This window comes from Pongo pygmaeus, chromosome 2, assembly GCF_028885625.2.
Source record: "Pongo pygmaeus isolate AG05252 chromosome 2, NHGRI_mPonPyg2-v2.0_pri, whole genome shotgun sequence".
Classification (NCBI taxonomy): domain Eukaryota; kingdom Metazoa; phylum Chordata; class Mammalia; order Primates; family Hominidae; genus Pongo; species Pongo pygmaeus.
Window position 1 is genome coordinate 33,352,305 of NC_085930.1, and position 25,308 is coordinate 33,377,612.

General features: G+C 35.8%; 1 protein-coding gene across 50 annotated transcripts in view; it reads right to left on the reverse strand.

Annotated features, from left to right (window-relative positions):
• The window catches only part of ABI3BP (ABI family member 3 binding protein), a 255,252-nt gene that overhangs the window by 50,069 nt on the left and 179,875 nt on the right, over positions 1-25,308 (reverse strand). For 37 of the 50 annotated variants that reach the window (XM_063661543.1, XM_054479900.2, XM_063661552.1 and 34 more), the window contains 15 exons: positions 24,896-24,952; positions 24,015-24,098; positions 22,495-22,554; positions 21,631-21,714; positions 19,944-20,000; positions 18,851-18,910; positions 18,105-18,185; positions 17,256-17,315; positions 15,094-15,168; positions 13,906-13,962; positions 13,169-13,240; positions 12,667-12,714; positions 11,851-11,916; positions 9,600-9,674; positions 6,228-6,302 (listed from right to left, as the gene is read on the reverse strand). In XM_063661543.1, the coding sequence (XP_063517613.1) occupies positions 6,228-6,302; positions 9,600-9,674; positions 11,851-11,916; positions 12,667-12,714; positions 13,169-13,240; positions 13,906-13,962; positions 15,094-15,168; positions 17,256-17,315; positions 18,105-18,185; positions 18,851-18,910; positions 19,944-20,000; positions 21,631-21,714; positions 22,495-22,554; positions 24,015-24,098; positions 24,896-24,952 (1,011 nt within the window). The remainder of the gene's footprint in view (positions 1-6,227; positions 6,303-9,599; positions 9,675-11,850; positions 11,917-12,666; positions 12,715-13,168; positions 13,241-13,905; positions 13,963-15,093; positions 15,169-17,255; positions 17,316-18,104; positions 18,186-18,850; positions 18,911-19,943; positions 20,001-21,630; positions 21,715-22,494; positions 22,555-24,014; positions 24,099-24,895; positions 24,953-25,308) is intronic. The other 13 variants (XM_063661551.1, XM_063661550.1, XM_063661549.1 and 10 more) reach the window with 7 other exon arrangements.

Sequence of the window (25,308 nt, forward strand, 5' to 3'; positions counted from 1 at the left end):
ACCAACTTATACCATTTATACTAACCAATCTGTCTTTTTGAATAAAGCATACCACTCCAAACAAAAGTCAACACAAGACAAGTAGGAATGCACAATGTCTGTCATAGACAAACATAAATGAATGTGCATGAATGTTTTGATAGAGTTAGAAAATAATTAATGTGTTTGCTTTTGATAAAATTAGGATATGAAGTCTGCAATAAGGTTTACCCTGGCGATAGGCTACAAAGAGACTGATTCTCTTAAAAAAGTAAGACATATAGACTACATACTGTATTCTATTCCTTTAATCTATACTCTCTATTCCTTTATTCTAACCTTGTACGATTAGGTCCAGTCTGAGAGGAAGCCCCGTTGGAGGCCATCTGCTGGCTTTTCCCGTGCTCTTGGGCCACCCTCCCTTCTATCTCATTTGAGGCCTTTTACTTTCCATTATTTCTGTTGTATTTTTCTCTATTTGTCCATGTTTTCATTTCTCCATGTTACTTCCCCTCTACCTACAAAACAGCTCGAATGCTCTAATATCTTAAAAAAAAAAATCATTCCCTTGATATGGCTTCTCCTTCAAACAATCCCTCTCTCTTGCTCTCATTCCTGTAATAAAAAAAAACTGTATATCTGCCTCGGCTTCCTCACCTTTTAGATGTATTTTCTTCATCCACTGTGGTCCAGCCTCCACTCATTTCCTCCAACAATGCCTTAATCATATTCTTAGGTCCAGAAACTCTGAAAGCTGAGTTTTCTCTTAATCTGTTCAATAGCAAAACATAACTTGTACTGATCTAAGGGCTGTTTATAGGTTTTAGTTATTCTGCTTGGTAAGACTATTCACCCTGCTCACTGAATACATATTAATGTTTCTAATCAGTGGTATATGTACTCACGTAAGTTTCTAAAATCTGGAAACTGCTAATTCTGAAGCATGCAGCCCAAAGGTTTCAGAGAGTGGGATTCTGGACATGCACAGTCAAGCTGGCAGCCTCTTCTGACCCCTCTCCATCTCATTGCCACTGCAATGCCATTGCCAACCTTCCCTTCTTAGGCCTTTTCCTGCCTCATCTCCCAACTCCTTTCCTGATTCTCTCTTATCTTTTTTGACAACATCTGGAAGCTCTTTTTCCTCTGCCTACTCCTTGAATATAACTATGCTGCCTAAATATTGGATTTCCGGTTTCTTATTTTCTCCATCTATATTTTCTCCTTTATGATGTTATCCAAGATTTAAGAACTATCTAGATGTAAACAAATGGCTCCTAAATCTCTGCCCCAAATCCTGACTTCTGTTTAGAAGTCCAGAGAACATCTTCAACCATCAGTTAGGGTCTTCCCACTCAAAGTCCTACTGGCCCTGCAAGCCTAGCATGTACACACCCATCTTTATTCCTCTCTCTATTCCCTGTTTCAGTTAATGGCATTATTATCTACTAGTTGCCCAGTCTAGGAACAGCATTGTCACTCTTCTCTCCATAACAGCATTCAGTCATTCTCTAGGTCTTTGTAGTTCCATATCCAAAGGCATTTCAGCATTATTCCCTTAGTTTCCTTTCTACCACAATTAGTTCAATTTCTAAGACTTATCTTTCTAGATTATTGCAAACCTACTAAGTGATTCCTGGCTACTAATCTTTTTTTTTTTTTTGCCAGTTAATATTCCATTTAAAAAAATCACAGCCATCTTTCTAAAATACAGATGTAATTACATCACTCCCGTGATTACAAAAAGAAACACACAAAATTTTAATGTCTCCTAATTGTCTGAAGAAAAAAATTTTGAAGTGCTTAGCATAACCTAAAAGCCCTCAAACATATGAATCTAATTTACATTAAGTCTTCATCTCTCAATAATCTCATCATATGGCCAGCAATGTAGTCATTCTAAATCATGCTGTTTCTCAGCTATATGGAGCACGGAGTCTCACTCTGTCACCCAGGCTGGAGTGCAGTGGTGTGATCTCGGCTCACTGCAAGCTCCGCCTCCCTGGTTCATGCCATTCTCCCGCCTCAGCCTCCCTACGTAGCTGGGACTACTACAGGTGTGTGCCACCACGCCCGGCTAATTTTTTGTATTTTTTAAGTAGAGACGGGGTTTCACCATGTTAGCCAGAATAGTCTTGATCTCCTGGCCTCGTGATCCGCCCACCTCGGCCTCCCAAAGTGTTGGGATTACAGGCGTGAGCCACCGTGCCCAGCCTGGAGCACTTTTTATACCTCTGAATCTTTGCTTCCTTAAAAATCGTCAATGGCTACTTGCCTATTAAAATCTATCTTAAAGCTCATTTTCTTGATCATACCTTCTCTAATTCATACATTTAGAATGTATTACTTTTCTGTTATTTCATTTTTTGTTTATATCACTAACCCATTAATTACTGAGATTTGCCTTGTTTTATAGTTATTGATATTATTCCTGTTTTCTCCACTGCACTGTGTTGGGTGGTAGAGATCATATCGAATTCTTTTAATCCTGATTTTATCCCTAAGCATGGAACCAGGCAGATAAGTGGCAATCAATGTTTGCTGAATTGAACATGCATTAGTGCATTTTTTTTTTTTTAGAGCAAATCTGGAAATGGTGGGCAATTCCCATGAACCAGCACTGTACTTTGCTAAGAAACATTTTAAAGACTCAAATTGACCTCTCCCAAAAGTCTCTAATTCTTTTCCAGGGAATTGTAAAACATTATTTAAAAATCTAGGCTAGGCATGGTGGCTTACACCTGTAGTCCCAGCTACTTGGGAGGCTGAGGCAGGAGGATCACTTGAGCCCAGGAGATCAAGGCTGCAGTGAGCTATGATTGCATCACTACATTCCAGCCTGGGCAACAGAGCGATATCCTGTCAAAAAAAAAAAAAAAAAAAAAAAAAAAAAAAAAGAAAAGAAAAGAAAGAAAGATCTAAAGAAATAATTTATTAATCACATCAACGGCATATACAAGCTTAAAGAGATTTTGAGGCAAAGAGGAAGGCACTGAGTCACTAAAACTTGAGGGAAAAGCATACTGATATTTAATATATCATCAGGCAAGTAAGCAAATTGCTGAAACCTCCTGATTTGAATTCTCATATTTGAGAAGAAAGACATCTTGCCTCTAGGAAAATTGTTTAAAAAATAAAACTATTTTAACAAAGAATAAAATTACATAGTACATCCTTAAGGGGAAAAAATAAAAAGCTTTACGAAAAAACGGCAAAATGTCGAGAAGATGATAATGAAACGTTGTAGAATAGTAATGATAACAGAATGATCTTAAGGAGGCAGTTCTCTACCGTGCTCATCCCAACTCCTATTTTGACAAAAAGTATAAATGGAAATAATTGTTAACTATTGTTATCTTGGCTTGCTCAATTCTAAACGTATTGTCTTCTAAGACTATATCAGAAAAAATACATTTATTAGGTGAATGTCCAATCAGGTTTCTCCCTAATATAAATCTGGCAATATTTTAAAGTATGTAATCCAAGCAAATGATTGCTTTATGAACTCTAATTATCATTTTAAACACTAAGTCTCAATTTTTAAGAAATATTTAGAATTAAACACTTATTCTTAAATAGTTCACAAAAAACTCCCCTTAAAACCAGTTTAACTGAAAACATAAAACTAACTACAGAAATCCTGAAGAGTGTGACTACACATAAGAATTTTCCAAAGGGAAGAGACACGTTGAACATTCATGAGGATTTGGATAGCTTGCTGAAATCTAGATTTACTTCCTGGTTTGCTCCTGATGACTGAAATCTATCCCAATGCCTGGGGGCCAGAAGGTTGACCACAAAGCCAAGACAGCTCTTGGTGTAGTAAGGAACTCATAAGGAATACAGAACTCTGTTGAGCCAGGAACCTCCTGTTTAGACTCCAAGTTAAATGGCACCTATTCTCTGAATTCTAAATCATTCTTCCAAGGTAGATGCGGAGAAAAGCCACTTTCATTTTGGTGTGGACATGGAGTGTGGGCCCAATTTGTCAAGATTCCTCATTAAATGTAATAGATAATTCAACTGAGTGGCTGGAAGGTTTTTTCTAAAGGCCTCACTGGATGAAGCTGGTGTTATGCCTAGGAATCCGTAGAATGCAAGTGCTGTACAATGAATCTGAGACTGACGTCCTCTTTGATACAGGTCAAGAAATTGAAGTTTGTTACTTCTGATCTCTCTCAGAATACATTTTGAGATAAATGTCACAATAAAACATAACTCTGTCCTGACCTCAGCACTACATTTTACATTTTTAGACTTTTACAGAAGAGTTTATTTCTCCAGGATACTAATACATATTAAACTACACATGTCATTTACCCTCTGTTTTTTGAAGTATAACCCACAGGACCTGGTAAACAAAGTATTGGGTTCATTAGGGTGTGAATTTGAGCCTACCTAAAATCTAAAAACTGTTTGAACACTTCTGAGAAAACTGAAATGTGGTAAGAGTTGCCTTATGATTATTCCTGGGGGTGCCACATCCCTGGGGCAAGGGAGAACCCTGATCATATGGCAGGGCCAACACTAGATTTACGGACAGAACCTTAACTCTGAACATGTGGAGCTGGAGAGGTGACAGAAGACCACTAAGAGAGGCCCTAGTTCTCCAGGAGGCAGTTCTCTACTCTGCTCATTCAAACTCTGGATAGAAAGTATAAATAGGGATAGTTGTTAACTATTTGTGTTGTTACAGGGATCAAGATCATGGGTTAGAGTTTGTATGAAAAACAAGGTGTTGGTAGAATTAAGGCAAGTTTTTTTTTTTTCTGCCAAAAGTGGTCCGCTCTTTATAACTTAGCTGTGGGAGAACATTTGAAGAATGTGGTTCAAGAGAAGGACTAGCTAACAGAGATTTTAAAATATATAACTTAAAAATAATTTTATGATAGTAAATTCCAAAGGTATATGAAAATAGAAAAATAGTAGAATGAATTCTTAGGTACTCACCACCTGGCTTCAATAATGGCCAACTCATGCCCAGTAGGGCAAATATTAAATATTAAAAGAGGAAAAAACTTAACTATTCAATATATTAGTGTAATGAGATTATACTAATATTTTTTATACTGAAAAGGAAAAGTAAATAAAGTCACTCAAATGTACTGTTATCTATAACAAATTAATTTCCATTAATTTCTACAATTGAAAATAAGCTGATCTTTTGCAAGTGAGATGAGGTTTTTTTTTCTTACTTCCTGTTTATAATATTGGCTATTTAGTGGTACAAATTTACATTCTAGACTTCAGGGCAAAGGAGATTCTCTCTAGCCTGCTACCACCACCACCAAATTGACTATACCACAGCAGCAATAATAACCTTTGCTTATACAATCTGGAAAACATAGGAAGTGAATTCAGACTTGCTTCCAAAATGCTATCATTTTAAACTATAGCTTAGAAATTCTTTGGCTCTGGAAATGTTCTATATGCTTTTAGGAGCATTTAGGAATTTATAATAATTGTACCTTTAAAAGGAAAGAGAAAAAACTCACAGTATTTCCCAGATTCTCTAGTTAAAAATAAGCTTGGCTTTTTAGAGAAAGTTGTTCAGTTACCCGTGGCTTCCTAAGGCCACTTGAAGACTTCATGTAAATAGTGGTGGTAATACCCATGAAATGTCTGGGTCCTTGAAATCCCTACCCTGGATACTTTGCAAACATGAGATTACCTTCCCCATATGTGAACAAAAGGCCTTCTCAGATGATTGGCAAAAAACAGATTTGTAGCTAAAGAAACCATTGTGTGTGTGTGAAAGAAATTTCTTAACCCAAGCTATGTCTCCATCAATTTGTAAAATAGAATGTGACAGGGAAACAACTCAATGTGGACATAGTACAATTTATGTATCCAAGTAAATGGCTAAACATCATTGCCTCCATTTGTAAAAACACTAATTTATCATTTGTGGGGCAGAACAAAAGTCTTTATCTTTGTGTTTAGTGAAATATTTGAGCATAGTGTAGAATTGGCAGCATTTTATGTAAGTCAGGGAATAAGAGAACTTTAGTTCTAGGAAAGACATTTTACCCTTGGCACAATTCTCTGCCTTTTGACTGCGATCACAGCTTTACTAGATGAACCAGTGGGCACTCCTATGGAACTTCTGAAATTATCATACTACATATGATACAACATGAGATTTAAACATAAGTGAAATATTGACCTCACTTCCACCAAGTCTCATGTTTCACTGAAGCAGAGTGGGACAGTAGAATGCATTTGGCTTAAACATGAAATAAAGCATTTACCAGGTGTGGTGTATGACACTTCTGGACTTGGTAACGTTTTTGGTTTTGCAGTAAAACGCTGGGGCACCTTAGGAACTGAAAGAGAGAACTCATATTGTAAGTCATTTGGTTTCAGGATCTTCCAGTCATGCTTAACACATAAGACATGCCAAGGTGTAGCCTGAACACTGATAAAACAAAGCATTAGAGAGAAGACAGAAGGAGTTAGACAGACGAAATAACCTTAAGCTCTAGAAATAGGTTAGTTAGAATTCCAAATAATTATATAATAGTGAAATCCGAGAAACTGCAAAATTTCAAATTACAAAGTGTCAGAGTAAGATGACGACTTTTTAGAAATCTTTATTTCAGAGGAGACGACAATGGAATGAATGTAAGAGAGCTTTTCTTTACTGGATATGTTTGCTTGACTTCTCCTTAAACCCATTTTTATGTCTTTCCTTAAAGACAAAGTAGGTAAAGATGGTGAGGTCAGGGTGGAATCCTATGGAGCATGGATATGCTTGAAGTCCTCTCAGGTAACAGCAGAGTGGTAAGTGGACAATTCAATGGAATGGGTTGGTTCACATCTTACCCGCCCTGCATTTCTCTGGTCTCAGAGAAACCTTCAAATGAATTTGTTGACAACTAAAATTAGATTTCCACAACTGTTCCTTGGGAATAATAAGGTACTAATATAATAGGCACCAGGAAAATAAGTCTAACAATTATAGTGTATTCTATGATTTCAAAAATGCCTTTATAAGGTTTACACCCTTTGAGTCTCACCATAATGTTGGGAGGAAGGAATTACTAGCTACTCTTTAAAGCTGAGGAAACAGAGCTTCGGGGGTGTGACATCATCTGCTTGAGGTTATGGTTATTAAGTACCAGAGTCAGGACTTGAACCAAATGCTGAGGATCAAACATTATCAATAGGTCTAAACACTTGGGCTCTCTATATCCCAGTTCTGCAGGTCAGATTTTAACTTGCTTCTCATTTTTTAAGGTGAAACAATAAACCTGCCCTAACTCAAGATACAGTTATAAGAATCCAAAGTGAAATGTCAAAATGATGTGACAATTATACTATCATAAATTTTTTTTCCACTCTCAAGGAGCTTCACAAATTTGGTTTTGAAGAATCTGAGTATATTCTGATTTTCACATTGTTTGCCCATGTGAAATCTAGGAGCACCCATAATTTTGATGGTGATAAGAAATTCTAGGTATACAATTAATAATATTGCTATTACCTATAAACACTGGGATCTAAGAAGTCAAACTTTATTGACTTATAAAATATTCCTTATGCTTTCTTTCAGATTTTAGATCCCATTTTGCCTTTGAATGCCAAATATAGATTTAAGCGTTGCCAATTTATAAACACACTTTCAGTAAAACTAACAATAAAAGTTACATGCCCAAGTTACAGAATCTTATTCTGTGAAAGGTGGATGAACAAAATTTGTTGTGCTTTAAGTTGTAAATACTATTGTTAGATTATATTACAGCCCAACAACAATAGTTTGTATTGATATCATGCATATAAACAGGACACTCTCCTGTCCAAATGACTTTTTGAAATTTGCAGGAACTAGTCAAGGGTAAGGGAAGAAGTATTAGGATTCAACTATTTGTCTTTAAAATATTTTGTGGTATATATGTGTACATATACACACCTCCTTGAAAGACTATACAAATCCAGGATATTGCTGGAAACTATTACGTAAGAGTCATATTCTTGCGGGACGAGGAGGTCCCAATTCTACCCACTTTTAAAAAGAATAAGTAGAATGCATTTTGTTTTTCATGACCAGTTTTCAAATTGTTCCCTTACATTAAGTAGTACTGACAAAGCCAGAAGTATCTGGTTTGCAGCTACTTTCCACAAGAGATGCTGATGGACTGGAAGTTGCTTCAATCTGGACATCAGAAGGCTCTCTCATTACAGTCTGGCAGCCACTCCATGGTTTCAGAGTTAGAGAGTGGAACTCACTGAGGATGTGAATCTATCTATTCTGAAGAGCCTGTCTTGTCAAGAAAGGTTGGCTAAAAGTCTAAGTCAAAATGAAATAAATTTGAAACTTAGAATATAGTATAATAATGGCAAATTAGAGCAAGCTCCTGATTTACTATACCGCATTTTAGTAGGTACAAAGTACAGCTCAAAAAGATAAAATTGCAAATAAACTTTTCCTATTACTTCATATCTCCTTTACCTTAAAAATTTTTTTTACTGACCATGATTCACGCCTGAGTGTCTTACTTTTTAGTATTTTTCATCTTTTATAGTTCAACATTCAAGTTTTCATGGTTTCTTCTCCCCATTTGTTTTCTACTTTTGTTCTATGCTTTATATTCAAATCCAAAGCTGAGAGCTGCTTCTCATATAATTTTGTCTGCTATTTTTAAAGTTAGGTTTTAGTTTCCTATTATAATAACAAATTTAATATACTTGGTTTATTTAATAACTTGGTATATTCTTAAAACTTCGATGTTTTTATTCCTATTCATTATTATTCACTAATCATTATTTTCTCAGACTTCTGGTATGTTAATGTTTCAAATGTATTATTATTATTTAAAATTTCATATTATTTGGGGGAATGTTGCCTTAGTACCTTCATATATTTATTATCAGAATAAATTATTTTCATAGCTAAGTTTTAGTAATTAGAACATATTTAAAATTATGCTAAATAAGGCAGATTTAAAATCATAGAAAAAATTTAATGATAGGTAAAATTTCCCTCAATTGATATTAGAGACCACACCTAAAACTACAGGGGTTTTCTTTTCCCCTGTAGCAAAACCAGAATGACAATACCTAATGACAGAGATTCTGAGGTATGAGTGAAATATCTGTAGTGGGAATCCAGAATCACTACCTGCATCAAGCATAATGTGATGGTGCTAAACATTTTCCTTTCCCCAGACTAGATTAGTGGTCGCGAAAGTTCCTTTCCCGGTATCCTGGGTGGGTGCACCTCAGACATTTGTTGTAGTCAGCCCATGTATTGAGGAAAATTTCAAATTAGATGATTGGCAGAAGGAAGCACATTCAGGAATAGTGGAAGGGATAGGAGTGTAGTCTCAGGCTGGGGAAGGAAAACGAAGTAGGCAGGCTACTCTTTTTAAGCAATGCCATTCATGTCCATCTCATCTTCAATAACACAACATTAAGGGAAGCTTTGTGGAATAAGCTCTTCCAATGATGTACTTTTTTAGTAAGTCCAAAAAGAAATTTAAATATTTATTAGGTTACAGAGGAAGACTTGTTTTACAAGTGTTAAAGACTCGATCTGCTATCATAATTATTAATGAACAATTTGCTAGAATAACCCCACTAACCTCAAACTTTTCAAGCTAAAATGTAAAATATATATTTACCTGGTTGTGTCTGTGGGATTCTTGGGCGTGGTGATGTTTTTGGCTTAGGAGGAGCACGTGGTGTCTGCTTGGGAGCTAAAAGAAAGGATATAGGTTCGGAAATCTTGAGCCCTTCAAGAATGACAGTACCTAAGCCTCTAGAAGCTCAGGGATGTTTACTGAGTGACTGAAGACCTAAATACCCAACAATTAAGGCTCCCAAAGATCTGCAAAGTATAGGAAGGTAACTTTTTTATATAACAGAAAACAAAACAAAAAGTCACATTAATTGATACGTAAGATGTTCGGCTGGCAAAATGAAACTTGGGATTTCAGAAATATTGACATCAAATACCTTCTAAATAGTTTGAAAATAAATTCATAATAACAAGAATTCATCCTTATTATAAGTTCATATAATTTTATCAGAATATTTAGTTGTACTATTTTAAGCACAAATACATATGTTTGCTAAATAAAAAACAAAGTTAACATGTTATAGCCCAAACATATAATGTATTTTAATAGCAAGTGCTAATGGAAAAATTAATCTTACCAAACAAAACACAGTTTTATTGGTTATATAGGGGAAGAGAGGGAAGAGAAATTGAACACCAAGGATATTTTCTATGGAGAGTTATTCCTTTGCTGAGCAAATCCAAAAGAAATTCTAGGACAATCAGGGTAAAAACCAATTTTTTCTTCACCAAAAAAAAATGAAAAATCTATCCTGCTGAAGGAAAGGAATTATCAGATGCAAGGTTGCAGCTTATGGAAACACCTCATTTGGTTGAACTAAAATGTGTTTGGGATAAAGAAAGGTAAGAAGAAACATGGTCAACATCATGTAGTTTCAGACACCTTAAGAAAAACTTGCTCAAAATAAGAGTTATTTGACACCAGAAGTTTCTGAAGGAGTCTGCAGAATCTTCTTCCTGATACTAAATGAAAAAATACAAGGTATACAATGGTTTCAGTGGAATCTTCTTGCCTGTAGAGAGATGAATACTGATATATGTTGGAGATGACCCGGTTTAGAAGCCTGGAACCTGGGGATTTAGAGCTCCCTTTGCTAATCACTGGGTCTAAGGTCTCAGGTTCTTCATCAGAAGTTACACAATTTTAAACAACTCTTCCAATCTTAAAATTCTGTCATTCCAGCATTTCTCACAGTTTGTGATTTTCTGATTCTCAACTACCCTACTTGCTAAGGTTCTAACTGATATGCCACTTACTTTGCCAGAGGATAAGAAAGACCATCTGAAGGTTAGGCATGTCATAAAGCAATGCCATGAAAAATGATACAGAATGAGATAAGAATCACTAATAACAGTATTTGCAATGAGACATTCCAATGATATTAATTATTATAGTTATTAAGAACAAAATTTGGAAAAGTTAGGTATAACTGACTGATTTCATTATTTTAGTCAATGTGGATTTCTTTTTGTTAAAAAACTGTAGGGTTTATAGGCAACATCTAGTAGGATATTCAGCAGACAATGAGTAAACTTAAAATCCACATCTCCCTTGGAAACAGAGTCATATAAAAATAGTTTAATGCCAATCAAAACAGAAGTTTGGGCTTATTTATAACCTTCTATTACATTGAAACCTATAGCTATTGAGAGGATTTTTAAAAATAAGAAGCATATTTAGTTATTCATGTTGATTATTTTTCATTCATTTCAAACTCCACTACTATGTAAAGCTTTGTGATAAGCCAAAGTAATTGCTTTGACTTTTTTTATTTGTATGCAGTGAAATGGCCAAAGCACTGCAGAAAGGAGTGGAAAGAAGAAAGGTATCTGAATAACTACAAGGTGACTGGCCAGTACACCCCCTTTCATGTGGACTGCACAGTCAAACCTGTTTCTGGAGGTTTCTTTTAATGTCAAAAGCAAATCAGAAAGCTTAAAATACTTTTTACATGATCATAGAACTTGTAAAACTAGTTGAGATGAATTAGAATTAAAATCAGAATATATATATTTTAAAATAGAACAGAATATAAATCTTCTTCCCAGAAGCATTCCTATTCCCTGAATTAAACACTTGCAGAGTAGCTGAGAGGTATTTTTCAACCATATCCTAAAGAACAACACTGCCATTTGAGTAATTATCAATGATAGCAGGATATCAGACAGGTAGGATTACCCATCAAAGTCTGTGGGCAGAATGATAAAGTCAGGGCCTCTGATGCCTTGAAGTGACCATACTGACATTCTGCAAACACTCACCTCATATATGACATACAAAATAATGTATTTACCGGGTTCAGTCTGAGGCTCATCTGGGCTGGGTAGGGTTATAGACTGAGAAGGCAGAGGCGACGTTTCTATGGTAATTGAAGGAAAGTACGCGGGTTACTATAGCACTTGACAGACCTTGAGTACAGATAACAGGCAGGATGGTAACAAATTGATTTTTTAAAATAAAGAAAATTGCAAGTCTGCAGCGAAACGGTGTTCCTACTCCTTCATAATGCATTTGGTTAAAAAAAAGGTTGCAAATGAAGCTTACAAAGTACTTCTAAAATTCTCATTTCACATTAGAACTCTACCTCCTCAACAATGCTACAAAGATATATTCAATAGGAATCATGAAGGGAAAAAAGGAATTTTAAAAATATTATAGTATGAGTCATTCAAGCAGCACTGAATTTCACTTAAAGAATGGAGAAGAAAACCACATATGTAAATAACTGTGATGGGATAAGTGTTAATGCAAAGTATGTTGCTAGGTCAGAAAGTATAAATGGATCATTGCGCCAAAAAAGCATTATCTGAAACATTCAACACAATGCCAAGCTGGCAGGATGTACAGCGTTAGGAAAAAAATATTTTAGATTCAACAGTTCTGCTGACTTAAGAAGAGAAAAAAAGCAAAGTCTTGTTACACAACTGAATGGGAGGAAGGACATTTTTGGACAATGGTTATGGATAGGAGCACCTTGAAAGAAAAGTAACTGCCATGGCGAAGAGTGACGGTGTAACATGAATTCACAATGAGAGAGACCCGGAGGTTCTCAGGCGATGGTGGCAATGAGGACAGAGAGCACGTAGGGTTGGGCTACCGAGGTTATTACCTAGTGTGGTCTCAGGTGGTTCAGACACATATGTAATAGATTCCACAACTGTACCAAAACAAAGGAGAAAAATTTTAGAAACTGTAAGATATTAAGCTATAGTAAAGTATTTTTTGAATATCAAATTTTATTAATAATTTGCATCATAATTTTACAGACAGGGACAATGGATTTAGACAGGAAAAAAGAATTAGGAGGAAAATCCTATTCTATAATACGAATCCTCCAATTAATATTAATGTTTTAATTGTCATTAACTGGGTTTCAAATGTTATTATGCCTCAACCTTTAGACTTCAGCAGAGAAAGACGAATTTATTTCTGTATTCAGAGAGAGTCAATTATCACTTTAAGAATTCAAGAATGTTGGAAGCTGTAGCTCTTCAAATCTGTTTAATTGTGAATCAAGTACCACAGCTTGAACTTTCATATTCCGTGGATGTAACTGATGTTAATTTAAAATGTGTGGAATAAATGAATCAAAGCATTAAAACCTTTGCTACCTTCAGTCTTTGGCTCCTGTGGCCAGAGTGGTGCTTTGGCAGTGGGATATACATAGTCTGTTTTGGCTGGTGCTAGGGAAGAAACAGGAATGGCTGGTTAGTGGTGGGCAACCCAAAGCACACTGTAATAGAACCCTGCATTTAATTTAAAAATAGAATTGAGCTCTCTTAAGCAGATATATTCTTGAGAATAATTAACATTTAGGTAGATTATGAAGATGACACAATTTAGGAGGGCAGAAATGAAAGCAGGAAATGAAGGCAGTGTGCTATGTGGGAAACACGCACACCCCGTACATAATGTATGGCAGAGTCAACAGCAATGCTACCTGGAACAAAGCAGATAATTCCACTTTCATTTTTTTTTCGTATAAGAATTCCAGTTAGAAACACATATAGAATGAGTACTTGGAGAGCAAAAGCACGGGATGAATCCTAAAAGTGATATGAAAATGAAAAATAGGTTGTACATATTCATATTGAAAGAGCAATCAGAAAAGGTTAAAATTTTCATTTTGAGTGAGAATAAGGAAATTATGAAACTTGCATAGCAATACAGCAGATGTGAACACAAAGTGCTGTATACAATGACATTCAAGACCCATTGGATGAGCACAGACAAGCTGTGAGGAGCAGGTGGCTATGAAATGTCACAAAGCATGAGGACATCCAGAGATGACTTTGCAATGAGATGGAAAAGCACATATGCTTGACTTCCCATTGGGGAACATTTTTACCTATGGTCTCCTTTGGTGACTCAGTACTAAATGTAACCAATTCCAGAACATCAGAAACTAGTAAAAAACAGAAAACGGTACAATTGATAAAAGATAGGTTGTAAGTATTTACAAAAGTGCTTTGCATCCAGTAAGTGTTCAATGTTAACTGTTGGGGTAACAACATTATTAACACTAAGGGAAGCTCTCATAACTGAACTGAATTCACAACATTATAACTACCGTAGGTTACCATTAACAACCTAGTTTGTACATTCAACATGAGTACCAAAATGTCATTAATCAAAAGATACTCAAAAGAGATGGAAAGAAATTACAGTCCTATGGTAGAAAAATATAGTATCCAGTGTTTTAAAATAAATGTCAGGAAGTAGCAACAACATTGCTAATACTGATTTTTAAAATTTGCATCCATTTTTTTTTTCCCAAGACAGGATCTGGCTTTGTCAACAAGATGGAGTAGGGTGGCATGAACATGGCTCACTGCAGTCTTGACCTCCTGGGCTCAAGTGATCCTCCTACCTCACCCTCCTAAGTAGCTGGGACTACAGGCGTGCACTACTATGCCCAGCTAATTTTTGTATTTTTTGTAGAGTTGGGGTTTTGCCATGTTGCCGAGGCTGGTCATAAAATTCTGAGCTCAAGCAATCCGCCAGCCTTGGCCTACCAAATTGTTGGGATTACAGGTGTAAGCCACTATGCCTGGCCTATTTACAAGCTTGAAGGGCAGTATATTTGAAAGGATTCACATTGTTTATGAGGAAGTTTTATTATTTTTACTGAAGTGAGAAATTTCTCCTTCCTTGATGGTCACAATTGAACTAGTGTTCTTTTAGCACAAATTTAATTTACTATTAAAGAGAGCCACAAACTTGTAAATGTTGAAAAAATAAGGATAAAGAATAAAATTAGTTCTTCTAAGTGGTTTGCAACCACTTAATCAGATATGTGATTATTTTCTAGAATGATACAAATGCAATGAAAAGTACTTTTATACATTCAAGTGGTGATATTAATGTATTACTAATTTAACAACATGCAATCACAAAAAAGAGCATTGTGCAGTATTTACAGTTATTAATGTGTATTCCTTTTTCATTTTTTTATCTTTGGAAATATAACTTAGAGACTTACAGTATGCCTCTTAAAGCACACAGTATACCCAGACAGATAAAACAATCTATTTACCAAGTTGACTTTCTGTCATTTCTAGGCTTGGTGATGTCACTGGTTTCAAAATAAGAGTTTGCAGTTCAGTCGGAGCTGAAAGAAGAGGGTCTCAATTGTAAGAGTAATTTTCAGTTATTTATTTCACAGGTTTTAGACAGAGGTAGCAGTGAACTAAAATACACAGACCCTGAAAATCATGAGATTATGGAGAGCCATACAGAATGTGCCCTATTTAAAGCAGAAGTCAGCAAACTATAGCCCTTCCAAGTCTCGCCAGTGGGCCAATAATGGTTCTCACATTTTTTTTTAAGCAATGGGAAAAATGAAAAGTGATATTTCATGACACGTGAAAATGGTATGAAATTCAAATAAAGTTTTATTGGAACATAGCCATAGAATGAACTAAAATTGTTCAGGGCATATTCATGCATCAGCTTTGGTTGCCTTCAAGCTAAAACAGCAGAATTGAGTAGCTGTAACGGAAACTGACCCACAAATTCTAAAAGTTATTGTTTAACTTTTCACAGAAAAAAAATTGCTGACTCCTGGTTCAAAATGTCCTTCTGAAAAAGCAGGAGCCTATTTGGAAAATTAAGTTCTCATGGACTATTGTATCTGAATCTCAGTTCCCACAAGAGCTAAGAGCTGCCTATAGCTGATTTCATGATAGTAACATTAACAAAATGTTGAATATCATCTAGGAGCGTTTTGTTCTATACTTTAGTTTCACCATCCCCTTAGCCACCCTTAACAAGTATTGATACTTGTTTTATTTGTGCTGTTCCCATCCTTCCACCCTCTAATCCAAATCCTATAATTATTTCAAAGTCCAACTACTCTCTGTCATCAGCCCACATCGTTCCTTGACTCCTGTAAATATTTTGTTTTTACTACTCAACTAAACAAGCAGTTCTCATAGGAGGAAATTGCTCTATATCTAGAAAACTGTATCTAAGAAAACCTTTGGGTTTCTTCACAATTACTTTGTACTTTAAGAGGTAAAATGTGTCCTTTCTTTCGGTTTCTACCTCTGCTTCTTATTCCACCCCACTCAACTGTTAATATGGTGTTGGGTATACAAAGAATGAGGAAATGATTGTTTTCTTAAGGAAAAGTAGCAGCACCATTGAGAAAGAGATGAATGAAATGGAATAAGAATTGTATAAGATTGATCCTTTGTAAGATACAGTCCTTATGTAGGGCACACGATGAATTTAGCCACTGGATAGATCTCCCTCAGCTATGAATCAATAATGAGCCCTGTAATTGTCAAGCTGTTGACCACTATAAGTGCCTTTTCTCTTAGAAGGCAAAGAAATGGGAAGATATTCAAGCTTATTGTCATACCTGTGATTCAAGTGCAATGGGCTAAGACTCCTTAAACCTTCTAAAACCTAAGCCATAGATTTTCGTTATTTCAGCTGAGAGGGTTTAGGGAGTTTAAGGTCTGAGGGATCGAATAACCCCTATTCATCCTCCTTTATGTTTTTGAAACTAAAAGATGATGATCTTAGGTTGCTATAGTGTTTGTAGGTCTAGAAATCATTGAAAGCATTGTATATAGACTTATGTTTTCTAAAACATGTTAGATTTCCTTGAGCTTATTTCCTAAATTAAAAAAAAATTACTTTGTTTCTGATCATCACTAAGGGTTCCTTTAGAGACCAAAATCACATATGAAGTGATTAAAGGAATAAATATTGAACATGCATAGATATTCAGAGGGATTCCTACTTAGCAAAGATTAAGAGCCATTACTAAACCGTGGTGAAGAACAGTGGTCAAGCTTATCAATGATTGACGAGCCTGGAACTTTCAGGGAAAAGCTATTTTAATGTAATAAGGACACCTTATTCCTTAAAATAGGCTAAATACCAAATGGAAGGGTATTTAGATCTGTAAATACTAAATACCAATTTGGACCTCAGATTTAACACTGAATCATATGGTACAATTTTAAAGAGAGTTTCATGATGGACAGCTGTCCTTCACTGGGTCCAGGGACATCTGCGAAAAACAACAGGTAACACTTGAATTAAAACTGCTGACTATTTTAAAATGAAGTGTAGAATGGAATAACAGAGTCTCAGGAAGCAGAAGCAACTCTGGTCATGACAGTGCTCAAGTGGGTTTTTAAATGGCAATAAAAAGCATTTAATGCAAGTCACAAAAATCATTACCAAATGTTGTTCCTGGAGCATCAGTACTATGAACAACAGGTTCAAAGCCTGTAACAGAAACTAACCAAAAGCAACAACATGAATACAAGAAAGCTTAAAGACATTTTTTAAAAAAAATCCTCAATTTTTATTTTAAAACATGGGTTTCAAATGATACACAATTTTTTAAAACTTTTGAATTGATAGGAAGCACATAGTTGCTTTTGGAAGATTTGGCCACACTAGCTAGAACAATTCATCACAGAAGGTAGTTACAACCTTTGAACTCTGCTACATATTTTGATATTATCCACATGAGATTTTCCTAGGTATTTGGTTTTCTAACTGGTATGGATGTTTGGCTTTGGAAATTTGTTTAGGTAACAGATACGAAAATATATAGAGAAATATATATGAAAGTAACTGATATATTACTTTTTTATATATTACTTTATATATTACTTATATATTACTTTATAAATATATAAGACAGTTGCTTTTCTTGGAAGTTGAAAAAAATGCCTGTTCATGTAATCATGTCTATAACAAATGGATCACATGTTTCAATGCAGATATAGCAATAAATACCCATGAGTATGCTAATCTCGCTGTAAACACATCTTTAAAGAGTGACCAAGAACATCATCCAAACCAAGTCATTTAGGAGATCAGGCACACAAGTGTCCCCAAGCCATGTTCTCCTGGACAGCTCTGTACGAGAAGCAGCTGCTACTCATGTCAAATAATTTGATTCTTAGAAAACATGATGACTGTTACTTCCCGTCATAGGCATTTCTTTAGGACTTTATTGGGACAGTCTGCCAGGGTTCAGGTTCCTTGGCTACTTAAACCAAGGATTGATACATTTACCCGATTTGTTCTGAGGTACTTCAGGACTTGATGTAGTTTTGGGTCTGGGACGGGGACGACGTGTCCGTTGTGTTTTAGGAGCTGAAGGAAGAAACTTTGGATTACTCTAGTGCAGTTGGCTTTGGAGACAAAACTTTTAGGTTTTTAAAGGTATGTCATATTTCCTTGAGACTTAAGTCATATGTCTTTTAAGATTAAAATATTTTCTATTTTGTTAATTTTTTTAATCACTGAAGATTCTTGAGAGAGAAAACTTATGTATAAAATCAAGTTGAAAAGTGAAGAGACTCATACATCTTTAACTTCAAAAACACTAGAGCCAAACTCTGGATGATAGAGTCTTAGGCTCACACTAAATCTTTTGAGTATGCCAAAGAATCCATGATACCATAACTGTTAGAGTTTAGTCAGTTTAGGTAAGATATAGCCACTAGCAACTGTGTTTGAAATTTAGCTTTAGACATGAATGACATGAATGCTGTTTAGACAAAAGTACATGACACAAATTCAAATAAGATTACATGGTAGACTCTGAACTAGGTCCATGCATAGCTTTTGAAAATAATAGGTAACTTCTAAGCATCACTAATACTCCAATATAAAGTTGAAGGACAATATAAAGTTGAAGGATAGCAGAAGATGACAAGATAGTCCTACAAAGCTGATGACAATGTGATTATGTTAATGATGGAATGGATTTGAAAATAAGCAGGAAAAAATTATTCAGGAACACAGAATATCATTACCTAATGTTGTTTCTGGAACCTTGGTTCTAAAAGTGTCAGGTTCAAGGACTGTAGTAACAACTAGACAAAAATAATAAAATAAAGCAAAGAGATTTAACTTGAATATTAATTTCCCATGTCAATTTTTAAGCTTCGGAACTGAGAGAAAAGTAAGACTTGTTTTTTGCAGATTTGGCCAAACCATGGTCAGGTACCCATTAGTCTCATAAGACAGACTTGGAAGATAGCATTGCACTCAGCTTAATATCACTATGTGGTCAACAAAACATTCTCCTAGATGTTTGATTATCTGATTCTTGCTACACATTAGTGGAAGATTGTTGGACAAGCTTTTTACACATTTGCATAATATATGCTTTTCTAACTGTACTGAAAAAGGCATTTATCAGTCTACTTGCACATCTATAGAAGTTGGGATAAATGTCTTGTTATCTACTGTCTAAGTAACTATGGATACAATAAAGAGTTCATATGTATGAAAGCATAAAGAACACCATATAATTAATAAACTGTGCTCATCAAAATCTCAATGTATTCCTTGATTCAGTAAAAGTTAAGAAACTGTTAAATCTTAATAGAGATGAATAAAGAGTCAGTCTATCCTATTATGGAAGCCTCTGATTAAAACTTTCAAGACTTAGGTACATTTTACAATTTGACAATTTACTAAAAACATCATTCCTTGAAACAAAAAAATCAATATTACACAGATCCTAATATAATGAAAAATAATATGAGCAAAGAAACACTGTGCTTCCCTACAATCGATGAGGAACAAGCAGCATAAATAAGGCACAGAGATTCGTGTTTGAAATGCAGCTTAAAATGGTCAATGCTGTTTAAACAAATGCACATGATCGCATGACACATTGAACGGTTAAAAGCAGTTTGATGTCCTGATTTTAGTTCATGCACAGTTCTCTCAAATTCAACTGATAATGTGACACAGAGCCTAGCATAATTTCAAGATAAAGACTATAATGGAATGATGACAAAGAATGACAGGATGGTCTTATGATGAAGAAGAAACTGACTACAGTGGTATGACAATAAGCAGGAAAAGCACTATTTGAAGGACACACATTCTCATTACCCATGGTTTTTGGAGCTTCAGTTCTGAGAGTACCAGGTTCAAGATCTGTAGCAGGAACTAATTAAAAGCAATGAAATAAACTTGTGAAAAGCCAGTAAATTATATCTTTCCAGTATAATACTGCTTCAATCAGTATATAGCAATTTTAAGAAATTTTCTGAAATTTGATACTTGTTATTTGAAGACTTGGCCATCTTATAGCCAGATAAACAATTTTTTTAAAAGGCACTTAGTCACAGCCTACACAATTTGGCACACATCTCAATAAAGCCCACGTAAGATTCTCCTAGGTGTCTGAGTACTTAGTTCCAACTATTGTAGAAGACTGCCCTAGAAGCTTATTCAGACATTTTGCCAAATATATACTTATCTAACTGTCCTAGTAACTGTTGGTATGTTTGTGGAAGCTTTAACAGTGTGTCTAAATGAGCACGAATACAGTCAGCAGCCTGTTTGAGAGAAGACATAGCAAAGAATAAAGCAAAATGAATCAAAGGCTGAGATTTCATTTGCAGTAAAGGCACTCAACAAATCAGGAGAAGGGACAAACACGCAGAGTAGCTCTCTACTCTCTAAAGTGCAGGACCCTAGATGGGTGATGCTTCTTGGGTCAGATGCAAACTGCTAAGGACTTTCTTCAACTGCTCTTATAAACCCTTCCAAATGCAGCTGTCATCACTACTTAGAAGCAGAATCCTGTGTGTTTCAAGAAGCCTGTGCCCTCTGACTTGCCTCTACCCTTCCTGTCTGACTCTCTTCATCTCTAAGATTTTAAGACCCAACTTCTTTCCAATTATTTATTCTTATTCTTCATAACATTTTCTTTTTCTAAGCTTTTAGATGTGTACAGCACCCCTCAAAACAAGTTCAATTTACCCAGATATACTCCCTTGCTTCAATCTTTGAATGTTTCATACTGGGACAGGTTTTGATCTTGACTATACTACAGAGTAAGATGTGAAAAACCAGCTTCCTTCTCCTGTGATAGCCTCACAGTTGTTGATGCAGCTGTGAGAAGATAGAAGGCACTTAAATTTTTTTCTAGAAATAAAAATGCCTGGTTCTATTTAACACATTTTTGTATTTATGAGGACAATTGAATGAAATAAAAAGTAGTAAATAAGAGGCCGGGCATGGTGGCTTACACCTGTAATCCCAGCACTTTGGGAGGCTGAGGCAAGCAGATAATAAGGTCAGGAGTTTGAGACCAGTCTGACTAACATGGTGAAACCCGTCTCTACTGAAAATACAAAAATTAGCTGGGTGTGGTGGCACGCGCCTGTAATCCCAGCTACTCAGGAGGCTGAGGCAGGAGAATTGCTTGAACCGGGAGGTGGAGGTTGCAGTGAGCTGAGATCGCGCCACTACACTCCAGCCTGGGCAACAGAGTAAGACTCTGTCTCAAAAAAAAAAAAAAGAAAAGAAAAAAGAAAAAAAGAAAGAATTAGTAAATAAGATACACAGTAAGAGACAAACCTATATGCAGAAAATGCAAGGAATTCACCTGCCACACAGATCTATCCCAACTGCGTTATCCTTTGCTAACTCAACAGGGGGAGCAATAGCAGATCTTTTTTGCCTTCATCCACGTGGTGCTCACACAGGCCATCACTCCCATCATTGGCATCAGTTATAAATTCCTGAGAGCAGCTAGGATGAGCTACTTTAACCAGAAACCCAAATTTACCCGGTTTGGTTTGAGGAACCTCAGGACTTGGTGTGGTTTTAGTTTTGGGACGTGGACGACGAGTTCGTTGTGATGTTTTAGGAGCTGAAGAAAGAAAACCTTCAGTTACTACGGAGTCCGTAGTTCAGAAGCTATGAGTAGCATGACATACGGTTTGAGATCTCTTAAAACTTACTAGATTTTCTCATATTTCAGGAAATTTGTCTTTTTAACTTTTTAATTAGAAACATTCACTATTATTATAATAGTATGTCTCCTTTTACAATTGAAGAAAGTTGATTGGGAGGAAGTGTCATATTCTAAAATGAAATTGCTAAATTAAGAAGTGAAGAATAGTCAATAGGACTCATCAAATAAAAAGATCAAGAGTCACTGCTAAAATATAGTGGTGGTGGTCAGTTATAAGTTCTTTGACAATTACTAAAATAAGACCACATAATCAATGAAAATGTCAATCAGAGAATGTCACATAGATAGCAAAAATAAATGAGTAAATAGAACTTTAGATTCATAAAGAAACTCTCTGGTATCACAATAATGTTAGAATCAAGAAAACTGCATTTTAAAGTCACCTTTAACAAAAAAAATTGGTTAAAAAACATACTAGATGACGAAATAATTTCAGATGGTTACATACCCAAAACATAGCCTGAGTTAGGTTCATGCATGGCTCTTTTAAAAACAAAGGGTGATTTATTTTAAGAGTCAGAATTTTCAATACTTTTAGGATGAAGAATATGATGGAATGACAACACAGAATGACGATGTAGTCTTAAAAAGCATAAGAATCTGCGGCTATGATGATGGAATGGGTTTGACGATGAGAAGGAAGAACACTCAATGAGGATTGCAACGTGCTATTACCTTGTGTTGTCACCCAAGTCTCAGTTCTGAGTGTAACAGGTTTGAGCTCTGCAGTAGGAACTGACCAAAAGCATTAAAATTAACCAAATGATTATTTTAAATGAATGTAAACTCAAAACTTTTCTTCAAAAATGAGTCTTACTAGTATAATACAGCTTATAGAATTATATAGCAACCTTTAAAAACTGTTAAAACTCAAAAAGTAGACAGTTGATTTCCTAAAATTTGACTATACCTAACTCAGGTACCTATTTCCTTATTCTTCATTCTCTGGTTATCTAATTAATAATCCAAAATGGACTATGTAGGTATTGCTAAGAATTCATCTTTGGAAAGAGAGGGAGGCCTTAGCATGATGAATTGAGTAGGATATTCCTCCATTCTGAGCAAAGAAAGAACATGCCTTCATGTGGAAAGAACAGCTTGCTGATGTCTACCAGATCAAATCTCAACTGCTCCATCAAGGACCTAGGCATCTCCACCATGGGTATCCATGGTCCTAGTGAGATTCAGAAGGGATTTGCCTGTCATCTTGAAGTAAGACTTTTTTTTTTGAGATGGAGTCTTGTTCTGTCACCAAGGCTGGAGTGCAGTGGCGTGATCTCGGCTCACTGCAACCTCCACCTCCTGGGGTTCAAGCAATTCTCTGCCTCAGCCTCCTGAGTAGCTGGGATTACAGGCACCCACCACCATGCCCAGCTAATTTTTGTATTTTTAGTAGAGACGGGGTTTCACCATCTTGGCCAGGCTGGTCTTGAACTCCTGACCTCATGATCCACCCACCTCAGCCTCCCAAAGTGCTAGGATTACAGGTGTGAGCCACCGTGCCCAGCAAAGTAAGACATCTTTATATCGGTTGTCCAGTTAGACTGTCTCCTCTGGTTGGTCTCTACTTGTCTTTTCCTTTTGATTTTATTCTTCCCACCCTTCTACTCATCCCTGTGCCTTGGTGATTTCAAGGCTCCATTTCTCCTTAATCTATATTTCCCTGCTCCAAATATTTACACACCAAGCACATCTTGTTGATAGCACTCCAAAACCAGTCTTGCATTTGCACAGATACTGCCCCATACCATCTTTTACTTTATTTACAAAGGAAAGGCTTCTGTTCTCAACTGTCTTACAGGTTTGAGGATCAAAATGCATCTCTGACATCTGATGTATACCCCAAATGTGCTAATATGACTGGGAGGATATCTAAGGCACTTAATGTTTGTTGACTTGAGCTGAATATGTCTAATTTTTCTAAAGAAGTTTTATTTTTAAGAGATAAATGGAAGTTAATAAAATGCACAGTGCCAGAGAAGACTGCACAAAGTAAGCATGAGGCATTCACAGTTGCTCCACAGATCTCCTAACAGTGTTTCTCTTACATCTTCACAGTGGGATCTGCTGCTGACCATGAGTTGTAGCTTCCCTCTCACAGGGGCCTATTGGTTACTCCCAACCACTGGGATTACTCTTGAGGCCCCACTGGCTTAGGCTTCAGGGACTCTTTAAACCAGGAACACATAGTTTACCTGGTTTGGATTCAGGTGCTTCAGGACGTGGTGTGGTTTTTGTTCTGAGACGTGGACGACGTGTTCGTTGTGATGTTTTGGAAGCTGAAGGAAGAAGTTCTTGGGTTACAACATAACTACATTATCTATGATTCTGGAAGCTGTGCGAGGTAAAAAAAAAAAAAAACATGACTCTACTGCTTTATAGATATTTGCCTTTTAGTTTGAGATTTTTGTCACGTGCATTCCTCCTTATAGATCTTTTATAATAGAAAGCTCCTTAAGACAAAAATCACTTTTTAATTTGAGAAATAAAGATTAGAAATTTTAATGAAAATCTCATAGGGTAGATTTACTGGGTACCAAAAAGGTTAAGTACTATTACCAAATTTTAATGGATAACAAAGGATAGTTCCACTAAATCTGAGATTTACAACTTACTCTTTCAATTTTTGGCACATATTCTGTAGAGCTGTTAAAATCTGAACATATTATGACCTTATTAGAGACAAAACAATAAATCTCTATGCAAATAGAAAAAAGGGTAGAAATTTAGAAGCACAGTGGGTCCTCTGGCTTTATGAGAGTTAATAGCTTTATCTGTCCAGGAAGGATTCAGAAAACCACTAATACGTTTGAAACATAGCTTTATCACAAACACTGTTTAAACAAAACACAGAATAACATGACAATTTCCAGCAGGTTATATGGCAAATAAATGTCCTCAAGTAGATTCATGCATGACTGCTTCCTCTTAAAAACAACAGTTAAGAGTCTTCATAATTTCAAGAAGAGTTGAATGGCCATCAAGAATGACACTGTCGTCACAAGAAACAAATTGAAACTCTAGGTTTGACAATAAGCAAAAGAAGCTTGTCGAAAACACTGTGTATCAACATTACCTAATGTTGTTGAGGCCTCAGGTCTAAGAGTGACAGGTTCTAGGACTGTAGCAGGAACTGACCAAAACAACATGTAAATCAAAGAGATTTTTAAACATATGAGAAGTTAGAACACTCACATGCAAACAAATTTTACTGGTATGTCAATTCTTCCAGAGAAACAAAGAAAAAAATTAACTTCTTAACTGAGGGGAAGAATGTGTGTTTGTTCATTGATGATTTGGCCAAACTATAGGCATGGTGAGTCTCAGGCTTAGCTTTTGAACTATCTTGAGTAGGTTAAAGAAGTCAACAAGAAATTCTATTAAGTTTTTAACTAATGAATTCTGATATGGAAAACTGCACTGGAAAACATTTTAATGCATTTATCTCATGTATACTTAGAAATTGTCTTAAAAGACACAATTACTCTG